Genomic DNA, 27,468 nt, shown 5'->3' with positions numbered 1-27,468 from the left:
GAACGCTACCCTATATTTCACCATAACACAGTGTATATTTGGGGACGTCTTGTGTGAGGCTCTACGCTAAAGACAGCTGTTTAAATAATGATAACCCTCACTGTATTTAAAGACCATATTCTCTGCTCCAGGCACAGGTCTGTGCACTCACATTTCAAAGTAGTCTTTCTTGGGTTGTATTGATTTTGCAGGGCGTTTCGTGGTGTTACGTTACCCGCGTATTGAATGCGCCTTGCTAGGTCGTGCCCTTCTGACCTTGCTCTTCAATTATTTTGTACGTATTAACACAGACAAACAGGTGGAGGGCCATTTATTGTGTAATCCCACAGGATAGCAGCTCGGAGGAAGGCTGTGTTTTGCTCTAAGCCCCTGTGCATGTAGGCCTCCCATTCCTGAGCCCATTATAGCATGAGGCACAGAGGAATAAAGCCGTGGTGTAGCGATATCCCCTCTCCCACCCAGACAGATGTCTTTTAAAAATAGCTGTACCTGTTGGCAAGGACTAGAGAACTCTTTGTCCACTCTGTTTGCTCATTTCCATAAGGCATGTGTGTGAGACTGCACTATAGGAGGAGACGTTGAGATCGCCACAGGCTTTTAGCGGCTCTGTACATTAGCTTGTGAGAGAGAACAATGGGAGAAATGATAGGCTGCTCTAAATGACATCGACAAAAGCACTTAAGAATCTGTATAAAGGTGTTTCGGTCTGTTTTTCTCTCTCTCACATATTCAGGCTTTTGACTTGCACAGAAAGAAATAGGTAGATTCGTATCGTATAGCATAGAAGCATTCTTTACAGAATACTGATGATACACAGGGCACGAAACAGTTAGTGCCATCCGCTCTTTTTCTTGATTAATTCCTTTGAGGAATTATTTTAAAATGAATAAAAGCGCTAATACAATCTCTTAAGTAGGATTATTTACCTGCAAAACAAAATTCGTATATTTATTAGACAATCCTTTATTGCATCGGATGATTATTAAGCATTAATGGTGACATCACAGCTTTTTGTACTTTTTTTTTTTTTACAAAACAGACAAATGGCCTCAATTACTGGGAAAATGTTTTACTTGCATTTTATTCAGAGAATTCAAATTCAAAATACAAGACAATATCTACAAGCTTTCTTACTTACTGAGATTCTCCGACACTAAATGAGATACCGAGATCCATTTTGCTCACCATATTGAATCAGTTTTGTGTCTGAAACTGACTCCAAGCCTCAGGGTTCAGGGTTTAGGTTAATGCCTCGAGTCAGGAAATCGACTCTTTTTGGAATCAATTCCCAGTAACTTTTTCATGATCCAGAAGGCTGCTGTGAATTGATGCCTTGGCACACAATATAAAGTACAAATATATTGTGCTGAAAAAATAAGAAATTGTTAATAATATTATGTATAACAATATTCTGACTTGTTAGAATCTCAGCTGATCGATGTAGCTGTGCTGCCTGACATGACATCACAGCGAGCTTCATAACAAAATAACTGATAGTGCTGTTTGTTGCCAAGTATTTTTATTATTGGATTTGAACAGTTTTGTTGTTCAGAGGTTTGGAGCACTTTGGTGTTCTTGTGCCTGATTTAACATAAAGAATAGACCCGATTTAGAGCCACTAAATGTGTCTCCTCGGTGGTCAGTGCAGGTTTGTTCCATGATCATCACGTTTTTTCAAGGTGACACACTCTCCTAGGCCAGGGGAGGTTCTAGCGCCAGATGCCGAGTGTGTAATTAAGTAAATGAAGTCTGTCAGTCTGCGATGAGCCTCTATGAGCCAACGCCATGTTTAGTGAAGCACAGCCCAGGGCTGATGATAGATCCACTCCTGAATTACATCTTAGCAAGTGTGTCTTTGTGTTTACGCCTGCTTTTCTTATATTTCCAGTAACGTATCTGTCTGTGCTTGCTTTCATTTAGTTGCATGTGTGCTTTGTTCATGATGGCTTCTTTCCTTTTGCCCCCCATTTCATTTTATACTAAGATGAATAGGCTCCAGCATGAAAAGGTCATTCGGTGGTCTTCTGACGCCTCGATGAGAAGCAGCTTCTCTTAATGAATTAGGAAAAGGAAGCTTTTGCCTTAGGATTGTCCATATCAAAGGGAGCTCATTTTTAATTCATAATAAGCATATATGCAGACAAAATAACCTTAGGCAGAGGGAGATGAAATGAGAGAAAGTGGTAGACTTTGAGAAAAAGTGAGGTAGAAAGCGTGAGAGGACGCTTGTGTTCAGCCTGTATCTGATCTTGCTTAATTAAATTTCTCCCTCTAAAAATAATAGGCATTGATCTGCCTTCAGCTCTGCTTCTCATTCTGCGTGAGTGAGTCGTGGGAATTATCAACAAAAAACGACCTCTGACCAAAACTGAAATAGCTGCAATGCTTCAGCAGCCTCTTGGCCACAGCGGACACATGACATAAGCCTTTTGTCATCCCAAGACATGCCAATGTAGACCGCCGCCCCTATTTCTCCCGGTGTTTGCTTAAAAGTGCCCCGTTATCATCTCGCATGCAGAGATTTTTATGTATTATAAGCTTTTGTTGTACAATGCTGGTCAGAAGTACAGTATATGTTCACTGAAGGATCTGAAGAACTCAACACAACTTTTTTTTAATCCTCCATTTCTCGAGTTCAGAGTGTGGAATGATTTAAAGCAGGAATGACAGCGACGGTGCTGCAGCATGTCAGAGCTGTCATAACCTAAACCACACAGCGGTGTGCGCACCACTGATATACAACATGCTGCACCGTATTAAAAAGGCCCCATAATCTTTTAATGGAATCCAACAAATAAATTATAAGCACTAAGAATTTCTTTTAAAATTAGATGAGGGCTACGGACGGGGCTTTCCGCTTATGTCGTGTCTGTTTGCTTCTCTCTTGCTTTCACAACCCTCTTTCTTTCTTTTACATTCCCCTTTTTCCTGCTCTGTGTCGTTTCACTGTCATTAATAGAAGCTAGGAAGTAGGGTTGTTTAAAATTGCTTACAACACCCATGACTCCCAATCCCAGGCCTTGATGAGTCTTCACATGCTCTTTTTTTTAGCACCCCACCACCACACACACACACACACACACACACACACACACACACCCTGAGTTACTCAACTTGACTCACCTCCTTCGGGGAAACGTGTGTGTGCTTTTTTTTCCCAGAGCCTACCTATATCACCATGGCGCCCCCTGGCTGCACCTTGCTGGAGAACTGCACGCTGACAGAGATGGACTGTGCCTCAGGCTTCCGACTCGACTCTCATGGATGCCGCACATGCAGCTGCAGAACAAGTGAGCGTTAAACAGAGCATCGTCACTCAGGTCCTCATCCTCATTTCCAGAACAGGACACCCAGCTGTCATCGAGCATTTAGCTGGAAGCTTTCCAGGCCAAAGTGGAATCAAGAGAGTAGTTTAGAGGAGCGTGCAGTCAGCGCCACAAGAATAGCGCTGTACTTAGTATGCTAAAATGGCCAGCGTGGATGTATGAGGCTGATGCATATCAAAAGGGAAAATCAGCCTAATGCTCTTTTATCTGAAGTGCAAACGATTTTTTTTCATGTTCTTCAGCCACATTAAGGGCCAAAGACTAGATATTAAGAAGATAACGTGTGTATTTGTCATTCTTTTTGTCTTTTTTGTCTTATACAATAGTTTCATTTGTCATGGGGTCAAAGGAAAACATAGGAGACTTGAATTTATTTTTTTGTTTCAGACTTATAGAGTTATTAAAAAGAAATGTTAGCTTCACTGATGACTATGACAACTAAGTCTAATGAGACTGCCAATGGCACAGACGCAATTAACCTAACTATTAGACGACTTGTCTTGCCATCGGATGAAATCCTGGTTGTGGTTTAGAAAGTAGTTTGTAGTTCAGTGAGTGTAGAATTGTCACTTCTTCCAAATACTGATTTGTGATTCATGCTTATAAATCGGACATCAGTGTGTGTGTGATTTATTCACTGAGATAAAAATAATGTGATTTTTTTTGTCTCCAGGAGAGGATCTGTGCAGTGCTCTGATCTCAGGCTGCACCTTGAAGTGTCCGCTCGGCTTCCAGTTAGACGCCAACGGCTGTGCCATGTGTCAGTGCCGGCATCGCCACAAGAAGTGCAAACCGGTAGCCTGCACCAAGGACTGCCCCTTCGGCTTTGTGTAAGACTCCAAAGAAAGTGCTTTGTTCCTCCTTCCTAAACTTTCCTTCCTCCGTCTCTGTCTCATCATCAACCCCGGTTTTATTTCTAATATCCTCATCTAAGAGACAAGCTGTTCTCCTACTTTCTGCTATAACCACAGCTCCGTTTCCGAGCCCCTGTGTCGTTTGCAGCTGCTATCAGCACATGCTAAACGGCCTCCCTGTGATTTTTTCCAGAATGCTCAGTTTGGTTTTAGACTGAATAAACGCTCGTTCATGGTGCGGGCAGCTTGTTGGGTCCAGGCAGCTGCAGGTACACGACTGACAGCTCATTAGTCTCCGTTGAGATCAGCATAGGGAATTGGTCCGCTTAATGGACAGACTGGAATAGTGAAACTGAAGCCTAATCCCCATGACAGCGAGCTCACACTCCATCGTGAATAAAGCCAGTGTGTGTAAGGGGTGAGATGGTGCGTCGTATCAACTACGGCAAGACATTTAAGGATTTGTTGTTGTTGTTTTTGTTTTTTTTGCTTGTTTAGAGCAGTGTTCCTCTTTTCATTATGGACCAATTGATGATTCTGTTTTAGCCATAAATTACTAGAGCTGATCAGAGAGCTGTCTCTTTTTCGTTTTCATTCGTATAAGCGGCACAGTGAATGAGTGATCGACAGGAAAAACTACCGTATTTTTATGTACAAACTGCTGTGTGATTCATTCCAAATGCTAGCAATCGATGGCTTCTTAAAAGTAAAAAGTTTTGGCGAAGCTCTAACATCGCTGTTGGAACACCGTTTTTTCCATGAAGCCATGAAACATATCAGAACATGACGACTTATATAGTGGCAGTTTCTTCCTGAATCCTTATCATATACAGAGAAAGCCTCCTGACCCGAGCTTGGCTCCATTTTAGATCCAGAGCAGTTTTATTGATTCATGTCATGACATGTTTCTCGGGATGATGGATTAGCAGCCACCCAAAGCCAGAGATCACAAAGAAGGCTGAGTATCTCTATAAGTTCCTGCAGAATGAGTTTCTGAGCCGTGTCAGAGTGTAAAACCGCTTCCTCTGTTCATGCAGGTGTCGTCATCAGCACTCTGTCAATTCTGTCTCTGTATAGGATCCCGTGAGCTGGCGTGCTCACATCGTAGATTCTAATTTTAGATATCTATTTATGCTCCTTCAAAGCGTTGGCAGTTGTTCAGGCCTGCACAGCACCAGGTGTGAATAATGCATGAAGAGACGTGCAATCTACCTATTCTCTCAAAATCTATTGCTATTCCACAGCAGGGAAATCGCACCTGATAGGTCTTTATCACCAAACTAAATGTGCAGTGCATATGGCTGCTTTTCAGGGTTGTTATTTGTGAGATAAGAGAAAGGCCGGACGAGTGAATAGTGTGGATGTTCAAAGGGATGAGGTGCTTATAGCCAGTAGACTACTGGTGACTATAGCCGAGAGCATGCTCTGAGAAACCATGCCTGAATGTTCGGAACGTTCCTTAGGTTAGTCATGTCCTGAAATGTACCATCTGCTGACATGGTTCATGAAAGGTCCAACCTTTCTCCTTTGCTTTCACTCTTTTTCTCTCTGTCCTGTGTGAAGTGATGATATTGAGCTGCTTCTTCAGCACCTGGTGTGTTATGAATACACAATATGAATGCATCAGTATATACAGAAGCAATGACAAATCCTAACTTAAAGGTTATCCAAGCTTATTATAATTCATAACTTCATCTCCTCACTGATCTCCATCTCAGCAACCACATTCTCTCTCTCTCTCTCTCTCTCTCTCTCTCTCTCTCTCTCTCTCTCTCTCTCTCTCTCTCTCTCTCTCTCTCTCTCTCTCTCTCTCTTGCTCTCGCTCTCGCTCTCTCTCGCTCTCTCTCAGATATTAATGTCCATCATTGTGCATAATACATTTCTAGTATCATATCAGGACATGATGATGATGATGGTGTGATATCAGTATGATGATAAATTACACTACATTATTGCTGATCTCTTCAGGACTTAAAACACCAGCAGAATCTTAACTTGGATTTTTTTTTTTTGTGTGTGTGTGTGTGTGTGCTTATTTGCTTTTTTCTCTCTTTCTTAAATACAAAATATTTTAAAAATAAAAAAAATCTAAATTTTAATATGAAAATACTCATTAAAATACCATAATACTCGTAGAATAAAAATGCCTTTAGTATTAGAATGATTACACAAGATGTATGTGCACTATAAACTATATACAGTATGATTTAACAATGAGATTATGAAGGTCACCTCACCCAGCATCAGATTCCCCTACAAATAATAATAAATAAATAAACACACCTGGGTTGAATCAAACACTATGCTTCACACATGTCCAGTGATAAGAGTTGTTATTTCAAATGATCACAGCCCTAGGTAAGAAGATATATATATATATATATATATAAAAGAAACATAGATACTGTGTGGGTAAAAGCATGTAAGTATCTGTGCTATGGACATTGCATTCTAACACCATTACTGTTACCCCGTTACATTCCCATCATTTAGCAGACACTCTTATCCAGAGTAACTTACATTTTATACAACCGAGCAGATGGGATTCAAACTCACAACCTTCCGAATTGGTAATCTGACACCTTAATCACTAGGCTACCACATCCTAACAACAATGTTACTGCTCTATCATCTTGCTCTTCTAAGAAGGCTTTCCGCTAGCTCGTGTGCATGTGATTGTGTTGACATGCTGGAACTAATGCCATTTATACATAGTTTTGCTTATATAGTGTAGATTTGCAGTACATTACATGATTTAGTCTTTTCTTTTTTGTCTTACAGTAAAAACAAGTATGGCTGTGATACCTGTCGCTGTAAAAAATGCCCTGAATTGCCATGTGATAAATCCTGTCCAGTGGGCTTCCAGCAGGACGAGCAGGGCTGTCTCATTTGCCAGTGCAGAGGTAAGCTTTGGGGGGTTTTTTGTTGTTTTTTTGCTTATAGAGTGAAATTTAGCATTAATAATTAGATTTCTGGGGGCACGGTGGTGTGTGTGTGCCCTTCGATGGGTTGACACTTCGTCCAGGGTGTATCCTGCGTTGATGCCTGATGACGCCTGAGATAGGCACAGGCTCCCCGTGACCCGAGAAGTTCGGATAAGCGGTAGAAAATGAGTGAGTGAGAGTAATTAGATTTTTTGTTATATTAACCCCAACAGGTTCACACGATTCAGTCTTTAGCACCTTGTGTGTTACGTATTCATAGCACGCATACATGGTTATATACATTAGCAATCACAGTGTCCACTCACATGCTGTTCTAAATAATATCATTTATACCTTTGTGTTCCATTCTGCCGGGCGAAATGGAAATCGACTTATCAGACATTTTCAGTCAGTTAAAAGAAATTAATTATTTTATTGCCACAAGGCTGATATAAAGTTAGGACACTGTTGGCTTTCATTGTGAAAAGTTTTTCTCTCTGCTGGGAAAACCTTACACACAATTGTAGTGGTTGTAGATAACGGTGTAAAATGTTAGATGCTTATGAACAAGCACTTGGGACATCTCAAAGAGCAGAAATGGGTTTGATATCTCTATACACTCTATAAAGAAACATCAGTGTAAAAAATTAATTAATTAATTATTATTATTTATTTTTTTTGTTTTCTTTGAATATATTTCTCCCAATAAGCTACAGTATGTAAAAAACAACAATACGACAAATTCTTAAAGCACTGTGTGTCGACTTTTATATGAGTCATCAATCATTAATGTGGAGTGTGACATGACAAAGAAATTGAATGCTGAATATGGACATAATAAAACAGGACAAAATTCCATTTTTGGCCTTTCACACCAAGAAACTAAACATTATTGTTAGTTATTCCTGTGTGCTGTTCAGTACGAATTGGACTTAAATCCTCAACATAGAAAAAAAAAGCTGCCCTTAGGGATGCTATCCAAATCATTCCTCAGAGATTTATCTAAGCTTACAAGAATCCAATAAAACAGGTATTAAGAGAACCTTGTAATGTCCAGGTCACATTATCCAGAGAATAGAAGTGACCTTATGCCTCCTCACGCACTGAGATGTCATCGCTGTACACTGCTGATTAGTGAGACTGCAGTCTGAGCGCTAGAGCAGATATCAGAGAAATATTTAGCTGAACCACACACACACACACTTTTTTTATTTTCAAACACACCTGTTGTACATGAAGAGCATCTTTCTTCCCACTCTCTGTACTCTCCTGTGTGTCATGCGTTTTCATTTGATGCGCCCCAAATAATGGGTTCCTGCATGTGAAATATTCATGAGCAGCCACAAGCTGCCATCTGATTAACGAGAATCATAAAATCTTTTTTTCTTTCAATCCAATTTTCTTTAAACTTCTAAAAATGCACCTCCACCTCATACCTCGACGGCAGGCTTTTAATCAAAGTGAGTTCTCTCCATGGTAATGATTTGGGCTCTGATTTCATGAAAAGTGTAGCTTGTAGCCGATACCGTAGCAAGTGTACGGGGAGCTGGGGAGCTGGGTGTAAGACACTGCACACTGAAATTGGCCGAAAGGCACCTCAGTGATTAGGTCAAGAGGCACAAATTTAAATATAAATGCAGCTGGAAAAGGAAAAGCTGTGTATGTGTTTGTGTGTGTGTGTGTGTGTGTGTGTGTGTGTGTGTGTGTGTGTGTGTGTGTGTGTGTGTGTGTGTGTGTGTGTGTGTGTTTGAGGGATGTGAAGTTAGCCAACAACATTAGCTCATGTGCCCTCCTGAAATCAGCTGGATCACATTAATGAGTGACTCTTTATATCATGGTGGGTTAACAGGGATTTGTATGTGTGTGTCTCCTTCTAGACCAGGGTTCTTCATCTTTTGGTCCATCTGTTAAGCTGGGCTCATGTCTCTCTATGGACGGTCGGAGACATGAGAACGGTCAAAGCTGGCACGACGGCTGCAGGGAGTGCTACTGCCATGATGGCCGAGAGATGTGCGCTCTGATCTCCTGCCCTGTGCCTAACTGTGACAACCCGAGCATCCGCTCCAGCCAGTGCTGCCCCTCCTGCCCAGGTTTAAACACGCACTCTTTATACTCTCTCTTTACTACCAGATTATAAGAGCATACATAATATATCTTGCATGATGTTGACGTTTTGTGCTAGCGATTACATTTAAATGGTCTAATAGCCTAAAAAACAGCAAGAAAACACAGTGACAACCCACTGAATCACACAGCAGATTGCAATCACTTTGAGTGTAAATAAATTTGAATAATTCAGCAATCAATTGTGGATCATTTATTCAGTTATTACGTGCTTGATTTAAGCAAAATATACAGTCTTATATAAAACCTCAAATTCAAAGTGACTAAAAACTTACAACTTAAATATGTATTAAGAGACTATTAATTCCATAGTGGGGGGGGCACGGTGGCTTAGTGGGTAGCACGTTCGCCTCGCACCTCCAGGGTTGGGGGTTCGATCCCCGCCTCCGCCTTGTGTGTGTGGAGTTTGCATGTTCTCCCTGTGCCTCGGCGGTTTCCTCCGGGTACTCTGGTTTCCTCCCCCGGTCCAAAGACATGCATGGTAGGTTGATTGGCATCTCTGGAAAATTGTCCGTAGTGAGTGTGTGAGTGAATGAGAGTGTGTTTGTGCCCTGCGATGGGTTGGCACTCCATCCAGGGTGTATCCTGCCTTGATGCCCGATGACGCCTGAGATAGGCACAGGCTTCCCGTGACCCGAGAGTTCGGATAAGCGGTAGAAAATGAATGAATGAATGATTAATTCCATAGTCATAGCCTTGATGTCAAGTTTTTAGGTAGTTCTCCATCCAGTCAGGTTTAAGAAATCTACTACTATTACCCACTGTGCTGAAAGGTAGTTTTGTTTTGTGTTATGAGCCACAGAACTAGTGAATTTTACTGACTGTTGATGACGATTTCCCCACAAGTATGTGTTAGGTTCAGTTTTGGTCTACAATTTCTTCCCATATTCATAACCATAAGATAATATAATCAGAGTCGAAGCCAGTGTATGCTAATATAGGGAAACTGTATTATATAACTGTATACTGTTTCCCTATATTAGCATAAGGCTAATCACAGAATGCTGCCTTACGCTTTGTAGTCTCACAGACACAGTCGTGTTTTTTTCACTAATTCACACTGCTTATAGATATTTTCCTTTTCATCAAGTATTTTGGGTCTGTGACTAGGTGTCTGGAAATAAATCCAGTGAAGCGTGCTAAAATGTATTGGTCTTGTCTAGATGAGTCTGGCTCTCACAGGCCGGAACTGAGCGAGGCGTCCGTTTGTCTCGCCCCGGGTGGAGAGTACTTTGTGGAAGGAGAGACGTGGAACATTGACTCATGTACACAGTGCACATGCCACAGCGGCCGTGTGCTGTGCGAGACCGAGGTTTGTCCTCCTCTTCTCTGCCAGAGCCCAGTCAGGTCACAGGACTCCTGCTGTCCACACTGCCCAGGTGAGATTTCCCACAACCCCTGCTCCTGTTATGCGTTTCATTGTCGAATGCTGACAGGTGTTTATATCATATGTACCGCTTCACGTCTTTTTGAGAGGAGAGAAATAAATATTGATAGTACTGTGTGCAGGGCAGTTCTACTTCCTGTACTATAAGCAGCCTTTCAGAGGCTTGTAAGAACAACAGAAATGTCACATCGAGGTCATGCTAAAGTTACAGGCACGACGCTCAAACAACGTGGCTTGTCGTCAGCTGCAGTGTTGTTACATACATACATAATCCACAAGTCTGAAGGAATGAAGAAAAAGATGAAAAAGATGAGTGTGCATACCGAATACGCGAATCCTTACGAATACTCTGTGGAGGAGGCAGAACATTGCAAGCTTACAGATGTTTCTGCACGATGCAGTGATAACGCCGGAGCTGGAAAACGTGCAAACAGATTAATTTCCTCCAGTCTGGTCACTCTGTTCAACATCGTTCCGTGTTGAGATAAGTCAGTGCTCTCCAGCTGGAACAGGAGAATAAAGATCTGCAGGCAGGCTGACGCTCTCACCGAGGCCTCATGAATATTGATGGGCTTTGAATCAAACGCATGGAGGCAGGTTGAGCGTGAGCAACATGAGGGAACCGAACGGTGAAGGCTTGTGGCTTTGTTTAGGAAACATGTTCACAGTCACTTGTGCACTAACAACTTTTACAGGTTCTGCTTTGGTGCTTTAGTTTAGGTGGCAAGCTGAGAGGCAGACGCAGGCGTACATTTATCAGCACGCCAACACGGGTCGCCTTTAGGGATGAACTATTTATCATGTGTTACTTATCAGAAGGGAACTAATTAGCTGATGTTATGTCATGTTGATGCGTTGTTGTTTTTTTGTGACTGGTGTTTTAAATCATATGACATATTTACTTGATTATGTAATATTCACATATTTATTTAGAGCGTAACTAAAATGATTAATAATCCATTAAGTAAGTGAGGACTTGTATTTTTATCCAGGGATATGAATCGATTTAGCATCATCATGCACAGCACGGGACTGGTTGTTTTTTTGTTTTTTTTTCCTTTTAATATTATGCAAATAATATTTTGTTCCTAAATTGGCTGAATAATTATGATAAATATTCATGAATAAATCTCTGGTGAGAAAAAACAATTGTGATTATCGTTTCAGCCGTTATTATTTGACACATCTGTTGATCAAACAATAATTTAGCAAAACGATTTAAGTAAGAAAATGGAGAAGGTTATGTGTTGGTCATTATAGTACATTAATATTTACCAAGTATAATACCAAGTGACAATCGATCTCAGACCAGAACGACTCAGTGTTTGTCTGTGTCCGTGTCCTGGTGCTTTTCCTAATTACTACTCGTAATTACTCCATCGTAATCCTGTAAGTGATCTTTTAGAAACATAAGATATATATATATATATATATATATATACACTGAAGATAGGATGTGTGTTTTATTTGGAGATAAGCTCTGTATCTGCAAAGGAGCTGCAAAAGTAGATACAGCAGGCTTATCAGTAAAGACATGAGCACATTTAAAGGCTTTCTAAAGGTCACTCAATATGTGGGTCTTCCTGGCTACGGCTCGGTGGGTTCTCTGGCTGATCTCTGTATAATTGTGCCATATTTCATATTTGTTTAAAACCAAGTTTATGATTTATGCTTTACACCGTGCAGATAATTTACCTAAAGGTCACTGATTTGTGTTTTTATAAACATCATCTCTGTTGTTGTTTTCCAGATGAGCCTCTGACTCCGCCAGCTCCCAGCAACACCAGCATGCCCAGCTACTGCCGCAACGAGGAGGGGGACATATTTCTGGCAGCCGAGTCCTGGAAGCCCAACGTTTGCTCCAGCTGTGTGTGTGTGGATGGAGTCATCAGCTGTTTCTCAGAGTCTTGCCCTCCGGTCAACTGTGCCCGGCCTGTCCTGCGCAAGGGCCAGTGCTGCCCTTATTGCCTAGGTACTAATCACACATGTCAGGATTCTTTTGTACTATAGAGCAAATCGTGCTGAAGCTGCTTTGCTGTGCTGTTAGTCTTCAGACCCATCCTAAGCCGAAATTCTTAACATCTGTTTCTTGCTGCTAGATGCTACACCGAGAGCTGTGTGCCACTTCAACGGGAAAACATTTGTGGATGAGGAACGCTGGGACATTGACAGCTGCACACATTGCTACTGCTTGCAGGGCCAGACGCTGTGCTCTACAGTCAGTTGCCCTGCCCTCCCCTGCCACCAGCCAGTCATAGTGGAGGGCAGCTGCTGCCCCTTGTGTCCAGGTCAGCTACCTCACAAAGCTTCAGTGTGTGAACAATCATGTGCACTTTATAAACACTTATTTTATATGCAGATTCATTTCAGGACATTTTCAGAAACAGGGTTCTGAAACAGGGGACTCGCATCACCATAGCGGTGCACTTTCTCCACGGTTCGATTTGCTTTCACACGGCAAAATGTCATGTATTTATATATGTACATTTACAGCATTTAGCAGATGTTCTTATCCAGAGTGACTTACATTTTTATTTCAGTTTATACACCTGAGCAATTGAGGGTTAAGGGCCTTGCTCAGGGGCCCTGCAGTGGCAACTTAGTGGACCCTGGGATTCGAACCAATGACCTTCCGATGAGTAGTCAAACACCACCTTAACCACTGAGCTACCGCATCCCACATGTAGGTCACCTGTGAATGCCTGTTTATGTTCCAGGGGTCCGTTCAAAGTGCTCAATCATCAAGACAGAAGCTTTGCATTATTATAATAATCATTCTAATTTCATTTCTGGCATTTGGTAGACACCCTTGCTCAGGGGCACAATAAATACAGCTTGGTGTACCTGGGATTCGAATTCACAACCTTCCAATCAGTGGTTCAACACATTAACCGCTGAGCTACCACAGCTTTTAAAATCCATCAGTTTGAGCAGGAATTGTTCAGCACATCATTTCTATACCAGGAGAAAATCGAGTGTACATGATTTTAATATGAAGATTTCCATGACACTCTCTGCATTCTTCATCAACAGACGTGTTAACACCGTTATCTAGCCAAACGCGCTACGTTAGACGCTACGTAACTCCGTTCCAATCAGATTCACGTGGTGTCAGCACGGCCGATTCGAGCATTGTATCAATGAGCCGAGGGAGAAAAGGTTTCCAAACAAGTAAAATAAACAGTTTAGTGGCTCAGTGGTTAAGGGTCTGTGATTGTCAGGAGCAGATTGTGTGTTCACTCCAAGCACTGCTAGACTGCTGACCTTTTGAATGAAGCTGTTATATCACTATTCCTGGGATGCCATAGTAAGATATTTGAGAAACTTATCCTAGTAAAAATGAACAGAGAACTGAATTAAAAGAAGAGTCGGCTGTGTACTGTTGTACCGTCACTGCGATACAGTCCAAATGTGCCACATAGCTCTTAGATGTCTAAAATGTCTAAGCATAAGGCAGACAGATGTCTGGTTATCAACTGGTAGTTTTTTGTCACTTAACATGATCAGACATGGCCTTCTGTTACAGGAAATTTTTACTGACACTGGAAAAGACACATAGGATACAGGATTGTTTACTAAGGCTTAGTCTCGCAAGCAAGTCAGCCGAAGACTGAACAACTTGAATTCTGAGACTCACACAAACATTTTCCAATCCAGTGACTATATCTCACGCTGTTGTTGTCAGGATGATGAAAAGTTTGTCTCCCACTCAGACATAAAACCGGTGCATGTCTGAGGCTGAGACTAAGCCATGGCTGACTTGGTCTCTGCAGCTCTATTCTTTTATTTGCCATTCAGACAACTCTCAGTCTTTCTCAGTGTCTCACTCTCTCTTTCTCTCCTTCATAAAGACGTGTGTAATCGAATCAGGCTTTAGTGAATGTGGATTGGTGAAGACTCAGAAAGCACTGGCTGGACTGGGTCACTTTCAATATGTTATGACAGACAATAGAAAGACGATAGTTCTTGGATAGTATGGATTTAAATACTGGAAATAAAACTATGTGCATTTCTGTTGCAGAGACAGTCCCCACTAATATACCCATAGAGAAGACAGACCAGCATGGAGACAGACTGAAACATCGACCTGCGTGGCCTACACACAGCGAGAATGACATCATGCCCCAGTTTAGAGGTCAGAGTTCAATACAAATGTTACCCACATTATGAAGGGATTCCAAACACATGCTCACATTTGTGGCAGTCAGTTTCCTGCTACATTTGGCACCAGTTCTAAGGCAGTTTTTTATGTAGCAGACGAGAAGTCCAAGGTGTGCGTTTAAACTCCTTTGATGCGAATGTTGATGTTGAGAACCGCATGTGTTAGAAATGCGTTAGTTTCTCTATTTGTAATTCGAAAGACTTGCTAAAGCAGAATGAATCTGATTATTTTAGAGGGAAGTATATTGTAGTGCCCTTTAACTGATTTCATCCTGCACAGAGACGATGAAGTGAATCCTAATTTGCTGATATACAGTTGGTTATTCGTTTTGAAAGTATTAACTCCAAAATCTTATTAGTGATGATGTATATTAATAAGCTTATAATTATATGGCCAAAATATGAAGGCATCTGAGCATCACTTAAATTTGTTTCAAAGTTCTTTCCCCAAACTTTTGCCACAAGGTTGGAATCACAAGATTGTCTTGATTGTCTTTGTATTCTGTAGTATTAAGTTTTCCCTTCACTTTAGCTGAGGTGTATAGCCTACACCAGTTCCAGCATTACCAAGCCCCTGTGCACAACGTAAGCTCCAGAAAGTCATTGAGTCCCAAGGTCGAACGAATGCTACAGGCCTCCGAAGAGTCCTGATCTAAACTCAGCTAAACACCTTTGGGATGAACTAAAATTCTTACTGCAAGCGTTGCCTTCTCTCCATACATCAGAGTCTTCCCTCAGTGATGCCCTTGTGGCTAAATGGGTAAACCCCATAGCTACAGTACAAAATCTAGAGAAAAGTCTTCAAAGCAGCAAAGCGGTGACACGTCCTTGTAAAATTCTTATGATTTTGAAATGGGATGTGCAACAGATTGTGGTGTGATGGTTCTTTTTAAATAATAAATATATATATATGTGTGTGTGTGTGTGTGTGTGTGTGTGTGTGTGTGTGTGTGTGTGTGTGTGTGTGTGTGTGTGTGTGTGTGTGTGTGTTTGCCTTTTTTGGCAGTTAAATACGTTCTGTTTTTTATTTTTTTAATGTATACATCATGTGTTGTCAATTAAATTCAAAGATTCAAAGTATGATAAGAGCGCATTTGCTTCTATCTTTTCTCTTGCTAATTGGTGTGTGATTTTGCAGGGGACTTTGGCAGCCTGCAGATGCCGTATCTGGACGGGAAGACACCAGTGCGCAGTGAGGATGCCAGCCTCCATTGGGCCTGGGTGGCTTTGCCAATCCTCATGATGGTGCTAACTATCGCCACCCTGCTACTAGTCAATCAGAGGAAGCAGTGGATGCATGTGCCTTGCTATCCCACACAATCTAAGGTACGGGTGCAAAGAATCAAATTGGACAAATCATAAAATTCTTAGCTAGACCACCAGGATCTACAGTTATGTACTGTTTGCCTCATTTCAATCAAACATGTAACTGAATAATTATGTGCACAGAGAATATGAAAAAATTAGACAAACCTTGAAACCCTGGGATTCCTGGAATGTGCTGTAAAATCTCTACTCTGCTCAGTTTGACCACATTCTGAAATGTATTCCTGATTCTAGAAAGATCCATACAATATGTTCACACTCATTATACATAGTAAGTAAGTAAGTAAGTAAGTAAGTAAGTAAGTAAGTAAGTAAGTAAGTAAGTAAGTAAGTAAGTAAGTAAATAAATAAATAAATAAGTAAGTTCAGCCATGGTTCATATTGTAGCAGGTGAAGGATTCAGGAAACTAAGTATTGCACAGCAGGGCAAAATATTTATACTTTTATACAGTGGACTACTGACAAGATGTATGTAAAAATGTGTGGTGTGATTATTACCCCAACAGCCTAGGGTACCTTCCGTTTTGTTGGGCATCTTTGAATGAGAAACTGGTATGTCTGCTTGTTCTGGGTGCACGGTGACAGATTTGTCCACCTCTTGAGACATACAGTACAGTGCCTCTTAAAACTGGTTTGCTCATCATTACATAGTATAGGAGCTTGTTTCCTGCTGGTCCAGCAGCAGGATCCTGTGCTCTCACCTCTCACTGTCGTGGCCTGGGTCTGATTCACTGGCAGAGAACCAACCCAGCCACTGAAGGGTTAACTCATGTCTCAAGCCCGGATAAAATGGTAGGGTTGCATCAGGAAGGCATACGGAATAAAACCTGAGCCCAAGTCAAATATGCAGATGGAACGATCCCCTGTGGTGCCCCAAACAGAGAGCAGCAACATAGTATAGGAGCTTGTGATTGTTTAACTGTTTGATTTATGATCAGGATAAAATGCTTGTCTGTATTTACTTGTGAGATTTATTTACTCACCGTTCTTGTGTCTTTGTGTTCTTGGTCTAGACCACGTGTCTGAATAACCAGCTGGTATACGTTGATTGCCAGAAAGGGACGAAGGTACAGGTGGACAGCTCCCAGCGCATGCTGCGCATCGCCGACCCCGACTCACGCTACAGTGGTTATTACAGCATGCAGAAACATAACAACCTGGAGGCAGACAACTTCTACCAGACTGCGTGAGCGAGCGAGAGCGGCCTGCGACCAATCAGAGAGAATTTAGAGAGAGACAGAGAGACTGGGGTCAGCCGCCAAACCTAGAGAGCACATTAACAGAGACCTAGAATTAAAAAGCTATTATCATGGCTAAGAAAATCCAGTGATGGACAGTGCAACCAAGCAGAGAAAAAAGAACAGGGTTAAGACCCTGGTTAAACACAATAATCATAATACCCACATTAATCGAACGCCACTCCAAACCGCACGCAGACGACTGAAGGTCTCATCAGGACGTGATCATGTTGCCAAGTCAGTCACTGCAGGACTGTATTTATTTGAATGGGAGGTGCTGAGTGCATTTCCTGGGATATTTTTGTGTACGTTATAGTGAGAATGTGTGTGTGTAAGTGTGTGTGTCTGTGGTTGGAGGCTATTGAGCTCAAACATACATACTTGGGATTAGGGCAGACTGGGGTGTTTTTGAAAAGTGATATTTTTTGTGCATTCCTGTTTTTTTTTTTAATTATCATTATTTTACACAGAAAAAAAGCTATTTGAAATGTTTTTGAAGAAGAAAAAAAAAGAAATCAAGTGCTTGGTGTGAATGTTGAACCAAAGCTTCTCTGGGAGGGATAAGTCTCCATGGTAGAGAAGATACTGGACTATGTGGGAGAAGGTGAGACGTGAGAAGAGAAAGACAGACAAAACAAGGTGAAACAGAATGAGGGAGCAGACCTGCTAGGACATTTCCCTCTTCTTACAAAGGCAGGGCTCAACCTTTTTTTTTTTTTTTTTTTTAAAGAGCAGCTCAGTTGAAATTTGATGTTCCTGCTTAGGTGGATTGGTGTTGGTCTCTCTGCTTACAATTCTAAGCTTTTTTCCCCTTTCACATTACAGTCTTTTTTTTATTCTTCGACAGAATGAATAGATGCTTTCTCACACTCCCAGCAACAATATACATTGTGAGAAAGGGAGTATAAAGGGTTGTTACATGGGATAATTATAAGAGGTAGTTATACTGGTTTGATGAGTCTATGCTACAAGTGCTGCTTTTTTTCGCTTTAATTCTGTAGGTCTTGTTTTCTACAGGTTGAGCTGTAGTATCAATCACATACCTGGGAAACATGCAAGGAAACACAATCAAACCATATGACAAAAAGACTTTGCTAGAGGACATTTGTTAAAGGCCAAAAAATGCTCTTTAATCAATTTCCCTTGTTTCTTATAGATAATGAAACAGCATCCTTCTTTGGAGGCTTTAAAATGCTTTGAAAAGCACTTTTTTTTAATCCTTGCTTGAAAAAAACAACAACTCTGCTACCAAATTGGCTTTAAAATCCTACATTTTATGTACATATTAACGCTATAATGAATAGACATGAGATATCGTGTGAGTATATATGTGTGTGTATGTTTGTGTTAGCATGTATGTACGTGTGTGCACACAAACGCACATGCATGCGCACATTGACTCTGCTTCACCTGTAAAGTTCTGTTTCATTTTTTTCTTACTGAATGTATTTATGACTGAGTTTAAAAAAAAAAGAGAGAGATTTCTATCTACGGAAATCTGATCACGACAGGCATTCCATTGCCTAGCTTTTATGATAGTAAGTCGAAAGACGGACCCACCGAGAAAAAAAAAGAAGAGACAGAAAGAAAAAGACAAACATCTCATTCTATTTGTTGTTTCCTATTTTGTCGTTTTGTTTTCAACTTGTTTTTCTTTCTTATTTCCTCTGTTTTGTTTTTTTCCTTTGTTTTGAATGGAGAGGTCCTCCAACTGACCCAATTCAACACTGTTTTCAACAGTCCCATGTTGATTTGCCCAACTTAAAGAGCTGTTCTTATGTCCCAGTGGTCCTGTGAGGAGATGCACTTTAATTGCTGAGGTGTTAGTAGTGTTTTAAGCTGATGAGAGGCTCAACACCTGAACCTGGAAAACATCCATGTCACACAGCCTCTTGACCTGCTTCTGAATATGCATATGCAATTATTTCCTTTACCCAATGAGCTAATCTGTCTTGAGCAAATAGATTTTTCAGATAATTAATATACTGTGGTGACGATGCCAGGTTCTGCTGGATTCAGCCACATTGTGATATGTTTGAACTCCAGTCCCCAACTACTGCTTTGACCAGTAATGCTGTGTACGCTGACTGATCTCTGGCCATAGTGAAGGCCAGTAAAAAAGATAAAAGACATTATATATATTATATAATACATACTCATTTAATGGTGCAGATTTAACAACAACAAGGCCACTTCCTCAAGTCCACCAGACGAGAAGGAGAAAGATGGCAAGCAAGGTCTAGAGGTTTTGTTGTTGTTTTGGGATATTTTACAACTACACAACTGGGGTCATGTTCACAAGGTGTTGACTTCACTGCTGGTACTTGGCAAGTAAACAAGCACATGGAAATGCTCCACTAGGTACAATATATCTGATAATATGTGTCAGTGTGCATAAATACACTCATTAACTTGGCAAGCTATTAGAGCTACACACAGTTCAGAGGAAAGTGATCATGTAAATCGCTTAAACAGCACTGCGCTCTCAAGGACAAGTGCCTTTTAATTAAAAGATATACTTCTTATTATTCCCTCCAACCCTTATGTTAGTAGTAGACACTCACGTAGGTGATAAGTGCAAGTCAACAAGGGCATGTTGAAAACAGATTTGAACTGCAGGTCATGTCTCTTTGCTCCTTTCCTTGCTCTATTGATCTGACAGTGCGAGTTGTCGGTTTGCGGCTCCGTTGTTTTTCTCAGTCACAGGCCCCTGCAGGCGTCAAAAATACTAGAACCTCGGCACACAAGTCGAATCCCAAACATGGATGCTTGTTAGGCATTATGCAGGGTGCAAAACCAGTGGTTCATACCTTATGCAGATTCGGTCATAGGTCATAAGTTAAGTCATGGATCGAACCAAACGCTGTTGAGAAGCGGGGGAGGGGCAGGGCTCTAAAGCTAGTTCTTGTTGGTTGTGTCTAAAATATCTTGTCTGATAATGTTTGTAGAACTATACTTTTGGCACTTTTATATAGTTTAATGAGTAACTTCTGGGTTTTTCTTTTGTTTTTGTTTTTTTTTTTCTAACAAATGCTTTTCATAGAAAAAGTTGCCCTTTTGTGTTTTTAAAACCTTGCGGGACCCTTTGAAGGGCAGCAGTTTGTCGTGTGTTTGTCTGTATGTATATATATATATATATAAATACATACAGACACACACTAGTTTTGACAGTTTATGTAAGCATGATGCGGTACTGTGAAGGGGAAATGAGTGAACAAAATGGGAATATTTACTCTTTATCTTCAGAGAGTACATAGAGAGTGAGCTATAAACCTGCTTCCCTCTGGTGAAATCACACAGCTTCTCTCCACCGTGTAAACACTACCGCTTATTGAACGTTCTGACTCTCAGTCACGGCCAGTGCGGCGACTCGAGATAAACAAGCAGTAGAACAGAGAGCCACATCAACAATTGTTTTGTAGACTAAAGCCACAAAGCTGAATTCCATCCTGATATGACAATTTTTTTAGTAAGCTGAATTAAAATTGATGAAAACATTATAGTCAATATGCAACTCAATAAATTCAGCACTGCTTGTTACAAAGCAACATAAATCCTCTTAAACAGGATTTATATACACCACTACTACCTAATCAAACGTCTCGGTGCAGACGTATAGAATTTTGGTTGTCTCTGTGGCCTTAACTAATGACTAAGGAGCTCGGTTGACTGATTGTAGTTTCAACACTTTTACCTGTTCATAGGGTCTCGCAGGATCTTTTATTTTTTTATTTAAAAAATTTTCAGTGCATCCTTCAAGTATTGTTGTAAATACTTGAGTGTCACTCGCCACAACAAAATAAAATAAATTAAAAAAAAAAAAAAACAGACAAAAAAGGTTGGAAAGAGGTATAATTTTTTTTTTTTTTTTAAGATTTAATTTATTGTTTAAAAATACCTTCGTAATTTATTTACAAGCAGAACCGTTGAGCATATATACGAATTTTAATCAAAGACACAGCTGAAATCATGCGACAGTTTTAGTGTTGTCTTGGACTCTAAACAAACGTTTTAAGAATGGTTCAATTTGATGATATGGGACACACTTCATCCTCCACTGTTAGGCTGTTTTTCCCTTTTTCCCATTTTACTCTTCTCTTGGAACGCTGCTCTTTCCATTTGGGAAAAAAAGGCAGGCCTGGTCCTGTGTTCCACTAAGTAAGCTGAATAAATTTAGAGACATTTCTCACCTGATTTCTTCCTTCCTACTCAGTCTGTTCAGAAAAAAAAACACACACACACACACAGAGGCTTTTTTAACTTTGTATACTACTGGTGTTGTATGCTCATGTAAAAAAAAAAGTAAGAATTGTTGATATTGGTAATGATATTGCAGATTTCTAAAGAGGGTAGATGAAGATTTGACTCAGAATTCCTGTAGCACAGCAGATCTTTTCAATTTCTTGTATTATTTTGTTTGTTTCTTCGCAGCACAATAAATACTTTTTAAATAGTTATTGCCTTTTGTGCTGATTTGCGAACGCAGGTGTGTTAGTCATCCTCATGTCAGTATCGCTTGTCTTTTTTTTATTTATTCCGGTTTCTTCATGTTATTCCTCAAAGCAGTTCAAGGTCCAATAATCAAAAGCAGCTCTGTTATGTTAGCTGTGTGAATGAATAATTCACACACTGAAAAGGAGAACTTTTCCTGTCATCATGACATTGCAACGGTAGCTGGTTGAATTCTGCTGTAGTCATGGAGACATCAAACCCAGTGGTGGAAATGCATGTATAATGTATAATGTATTAAAAAAAACCCAACTACAAGGCAAACTGACTAAGCAGACAACCTCCAGAGAGCGTTCCACTGAAACTGGTGGAGTATTTCTATTTGCTCGTTTCCAGGTTTTTTTCTCAGGATCGTGACCCCATGTGAGTATCCCATAAATAACCCATAAATGTTCCACACTACTTCTTCTTCATCCTCTGGCTGTTTTTGTCATCCTGAGTTCCCCAAGAGCCCTGGTGGCCTTAGAAACACCATTTCATACATAACCCTACATTCTGCTTCTTTACTTTCAAGATGTATGTTTACTGGACATCTATTAAAGTCTCAAGGGATCCTGGCCATTCCTAGACTGTATTCCTAGACTATATATAAATTTATAGCATAACATTCCAGGATTGAAATCTGACTAAATCTCAGTCATAAAGCTTCATCTGGCTCATCGCTTGCACTTTGGACTGTTCACCCAGCATCAGTTGTGCACAGACCCTAGCACAGCAGTGACTTACATGTTTTCTGAACCCCCCGGGTACTAAAGCCAACCTAAAAGGAAGGAATTGATATTTGAATTGATATAACTCAGGAATAACCTGTGCTCCTAATTAGAAGGTCTTTCAGACCTACAACCATGTGATGTCTGTTCACTATTTCCATCACATATGGTATGCAGAGCATATCGATTGGGAGTTTAATATTTAGATTCCTTAAATATTTTGTTTCCTTGTCATTGGTACATGTAGGGGATCTATCACTACTTCTTATTGATTTGAGCCTCAGGTTTAGAGAATGAGATGCAGCCCTTGATACTGTAGGACATCAGGAATAGTCTCTGTGCTAGTCTACCTTAAGCTTCATTGTGTAGTTGCATCCCCGCTAACAGCTCCTGCATTTGACTCATGCCACCGACCAGCTCCTCTAGTAATGGCATGACCTGTCACCTCTATCATCTCCTCCATAACATTGAGCAGCCCAGTCTTCTACCTTTTGTTGTTACAGCTGCTGTAAAAAGAGCTGCAGTGAAAGAGCTTGCCTTTTATTTCCCAGCAGGCACTGAAGCCATATCTGCTGCTTGCTTGACTCTTTGCTCCACAAGTGCAGAGCCAGAGGTGATGAAGAAAGGTCAGATGTCACTGACAGCATTGTGCTTCAAATAGGACAAGACTCCCCAAGTGCATGTCTCAAACAATTTGATCATGTCAATCATCTAAATGCACCAGAGAGCAAAGCATTCAACCCTGACGGTGGGAAAGGTTTACAAAATTAGAAGAATTCTGAGAATTCATGTTTATTGACTTACTTACATGAAATCAGGTGTGATGAGACTTACATTACAACTTTAATCATTTACATTACATTAGAATTACAACACTCCTAAGGGGCAGAATTTAACAATAGCCCTGAGACTATTAAGGGTTAGACTACTACTTCTATAGCATCTTCTGTAACAGATACTCAATAATGTACAGCCTTCTGACAAATCCCCAGCATAACCACAGAGGGGAGACAGAGCTGTGTTGTGTTCACAAATTCTGTACACAAATTGTGTAATCATTTAAATGAAATCTGAATTCCTAAAACTGTAATTAAGACATACATTCAATATAAAAAAAAACTTGATATCATTGTTAAAAAAATCCCGCATTTAAAAAGATATAGCAACCAAACAAACTTTACTTCTAGTAAATAAATAAATAAAAAAATTTAAAAAAAAAACATAAAAATTGCTCAAAACTAACCAATAACAAGAATAATGCATCCTGATAAATGGACAAGATAAGACCAAATGTTCAAATACAAATTCAAATGTTACTTGGCACATACAATTGTACACTGTACAGTATTTAGTGAAATATTTCCAGCTTTCCTTGATATGTAAATGGAGTCAAATAGATACATTCTATAAATAGAACTAACACTGAGCTGAAATAGATAGATAGATAGATAGATAGATAGATAGATAGATAGATAGATAGATAGATAGATAGATAGATAGATAGATAGATAGATAGATAGATAGAAATTAAATAAGATGAAATAAAATATAAGGAGGTAATAAAAAAATTGCAATACAATAACATATAGAAAAAGCAGTATGTAAATACAGTAATTAGATGTATGTAGAGTACAGTGGTGTGCTGTGAATGAATTCATGGCTAAACCAGTTCCAGTATGACAATACACATTAAGGTCCATAAAGACACAGTAACATGAAAAAACTTGAGTGTCTTGCACAGAGCCCTGACCTCAATGCCTCTGAACACCTTAGTGGTGAACTGAAACACTGGCTGCACCCCAGACCTCCTCACCAACATCAGTGCCTGATCTTACTAATGCTCTTGTAGCTGAATAAAAACAAATCTCCACAGACATGCTCCAACAGCAAGTATAAAGCCTTCCCAGAAGAGTGGAGCTTATTAAACAAGCAAAGGGAGACTAAATCTGGAATAAGATGTTTAACAAGCACATATGAATGTGATGTGGTGTCCACAAAGGTTTGGTTTATACAGTGTGTACGTATATAAATAATACCTCCTGAAAGTCTGTAACCTTTAACACTTGCACCATTTATTACTTCATTTGCTTTCAGTATAAGGAAAATAATGTTGGAGGCTTTTTTAAATCAATATTTAAAACATGTGTGGTGCATATATATATATATATATATATCTAATCCATGTTATTATTCATATGGCTGAGTCGATTTAATGCCGGATGACATTCAGCAGTGTGCTGATCCATAGACAGGTCCATTGCTTTGTAAATGAGATGCACAGATGTAATTAGAGGAGATCTTTTATATGGACAGTTGATCACTGACCGTACAGATGCAGTGTACTGCTGTCTATGTGTGCAGGTGTTTCAGGCATGGTTAGATTTGTTTTTTTTGCTCCATTTCTCCTTGTCATAAAGCACTACTTTTGAAAAATAGGCCGCTGTAAACAAAATAGCGGGGCGAAATAATACAACCACAGACAGGATGCAGCCTCTGATTTATATGTCGCATTGCACCATCCCTACCATTCCAAGGTATAGTGTTGATAGTATGTTAACTATTCTTTATTTTAGAGCAGTAAAGCAATTTTCATTAGCAGGGAAATTGCCTAGCTGCACATTGAGTGCTTAATAATGTGGCTAGATGTACATGTGTGTGTGTGTGTGTGTGTGTGTGTGTGTGTGTGTGTGTGTGTGTGTGTGTGTGTGTGTGTGTGTGTGTGTGTGTGTGTGTGTGTGTGTATACTTGTTTAACAAGTGTACAAGGAATACAAGTATCCTGGCATTGACTCTTTGACATGTTCAATTCCCTAATTGACAAAGGATGCCAGAAATGTCCATCATCTTAATCTTTTTATGTCCTCCTTAATGGCAAGTCCAACATGGACCTTCCTTGTCAATGTAACGAGTGGCGAGCTAAAGAAAGGGTCCATACTTCCTGACAGCAGTGGCAGCCTTTTTTTCACCACATTAAATTACATCTGGTTCACTTATCCAGCCTTTAAATCTTTAATCATAACATTTTACTATTAATAATTACTAGCCTACAAGGTTGGTTTTGATGCATGATATCTAGAGCTAGAGTAGACACTGTGGCACTGAATCATTTGTCTGTGTTGCTAATGTAGATGCTTATAGGGAAGAAAACTGAGCATTCAGTGCAAGACCTTTCCATTCACATGTCTCATTACAACAGTGGGATAAGTGTCTTTATATATTGTTTTTTTTTTAAATGTGCTGGAATGAATAGGCTTTAATTAGTCACACACAGATATGCATACACACTAACAAGTGATCACTCCAAAATCCTAAGGGCTGTTTGGTTCCTCAGCTGACCATCTTGTCCAGTGCCTCATACTACAAATCCCTGTCAGCTGACAGAATGACTCAGAGAGTTTCCACCACACTTCTTAATCACACCTACTCTTACATGCTCCAGGAGAAATCAGACTATTCACATGATTACAGGCAGCCAGTCAGCAGGCTTCTATGAGCTGCTACGTTCTGGTCTCATACACATTTTCCCATAGTAACACAGCAGCACTCAAGCTCATTGTCTGGATCCTAGCCGTAATGAAAAGCTCCTGAAAAGACTTCATCCCTCACTTGTTCACAATAATACAAGTATAGAGGCGAATAAAGTGGAAACAGTGAAATCACTGCAATTTACACCACTCAGAAAGGCAATTAATGTCTGAAGCTAGCTATAGAGGTCCATCTTGGAACTACAAAATGACAGATGCAGTGTTGGGGTTGTTTGCTCATAAGTCCATAAGTGCACATCAACAACTGATATGTGGAAGGGCAGTGAAGTATCAAGAAGGTAACGTGTTCCATCAGACTCCAGTACTGTCAGACTGAGACACAATGACTGTTATACTACTGTATATATAAAGCACTAATATGTTTTAGACTGCAGCAGTAAGCACTTTGAACCAGCACTGGAGTACAGATTTGTCTCTATGTTTATTTTATAGCAAATACTTGTAAATTCAACAGCTAAAGACAGCACACATTACTTTGATTACATTTGGCAGGCACAATTATCCAGAGCAACTTACATTTATGCAACATTTGAGGGTTAGGGGCCTCTGCTCAGGGGCAGCATGGGCAGCATGGTGATAATGGGATTTCACAACCTTGCAATCAGAAGGCCAGCACCTTTACCACTGATCTTCCACTTCCCTTTAGAGCTTGCTAGCACTTCCCTTGATTACTTTCGAGGCTGTGAGTAACCTTGTTCACTTACTGTATGTGTAGACAATAAAGGATGAGAAAACTACCCCAAGCTGACCAATAGGAACAATAGGTTATAGGGGGTTCTATTTTCTGTAGTTCTCAATTACAGTTTACAGCTCAAAATAACTTTTTGTTTAGAATTGGTCAATATGGGAATAATTGGAAAGAATTATCAGGGACGACAAGTCAAATGAGCATTGGTCTCACGTTTAGCAATCTCCTGAGGCTGATGAACACATGATTGTTCGTCTGGGAGAAAAGGAAAGCAAGTGGGAAAGAGAGGGATTTCCACTAAAGTCAGCCGAGGGTTTTTTCTAAACACAATCATTAAGATGACAAGCACTTTCCACTGCTATGATTTACTGGAATACGAGCTCCATAATGCGGACTGGACATGCTTTGATTCTTAAACAGATACTGAAGCTTTAACATTATTTGGAGGCATAATAGTAAATGTAAATATTAAAAATAATCTGACTGTTTAAATCTGATTTTGTTTAAAAATACTGGCAAATAACCTGCTAAAATCTAAAACAAGTTCAAGCTGTCTGGTTAATCCTTTATAAAGAGTTTATAGGCATAGTGCAGCTGCATAATATGGAAACAATGCAAGCATGATTCAGTTCAAACATCATAAAATGATCAAACTTAAGCATCATTGTTACTTCAAC

The 27,468-nt window shown here is 40.1% G+C and overlaps 1 protein-coding gene across 1 annotated transcript in view; it reads left to right on the top strand.

The window, feature by feature from the left end:
* The window catches only part of crim1 (cysteine rich transmembrane BMP regulator 1 (chordin-like)), an 80,509-nt gene extending 58,712 nt beyond the window's left edge, over positions 1 to 21,797 (top strand). Inside the window, exons 8-17 of the mRNA XM_027172311.2 lie at positions 3,162 to 3,290; positions 4,000 to 4,156; positions 6,962 to 7,083; positions 8,982 to 9,194; positions 10,392 to 10,607; positions 12,366 to 12,587; positions 12,715 to 12,903; positions 14,637 to 14,750; positions 15,915 to 16,102; positions 17,116 to 21,797. Coding sequence (XP_027028112.1) covers positions 3,162 to 3,290; positions 4,000 to 4,156; positions 6,962 to 7,083; positions 8,982 to 9,194; positions 10,392 to 10,607; positions 12,366 to 12,587; positions 12,715 to 12,903; positions 14,637 to 14,750; positions 15,915 to 16,102; positions 17,116 to 17,292 — 1,727 coding nt within the window. The 3' untranslated portion in view covers positions 17,293 to 21,797. The remainder of the gene's footprint in view (positions 1 to 3,161; positions 3,291 to 3,999; positions 4,157 to 6,961; positions 7,084 to 8,981; positions 9,195 to 10,391; positions 10,608 to 12,365; positions 12,588 to 12,714; positions 12,904 to 14,636; positions 14,751 to 15,914; positions 16,103 to 17,115) is intronic.
* The last annotated feature ends 5,671 nt before the right edge of the window (positions 21,798 to 27,468 follow it).

This window comes from Tachysurus fulvidraco, chromosome 12, assembly GCF_022655615.1.
Source record: "Tachysurus fulvidraco isolate hzauxx_2018 chromosome 12, HZAU_PFXX_2.0, whole genome shotgun sequence".
In the NCBI taxonomy this organism is placed as follows: domain Eukaryota; kingdom Metazoa; phylum Chordata; class Actinopteri; order Siluriformes; family Bagridae; genus Tachysurus; species Tachysurus fulvidraco.
The sequence above is the reverse complement of the archived record's forward strand: the minus strand, read 5'-3'. Positions and strand labels throughout refer to the sequence as shown.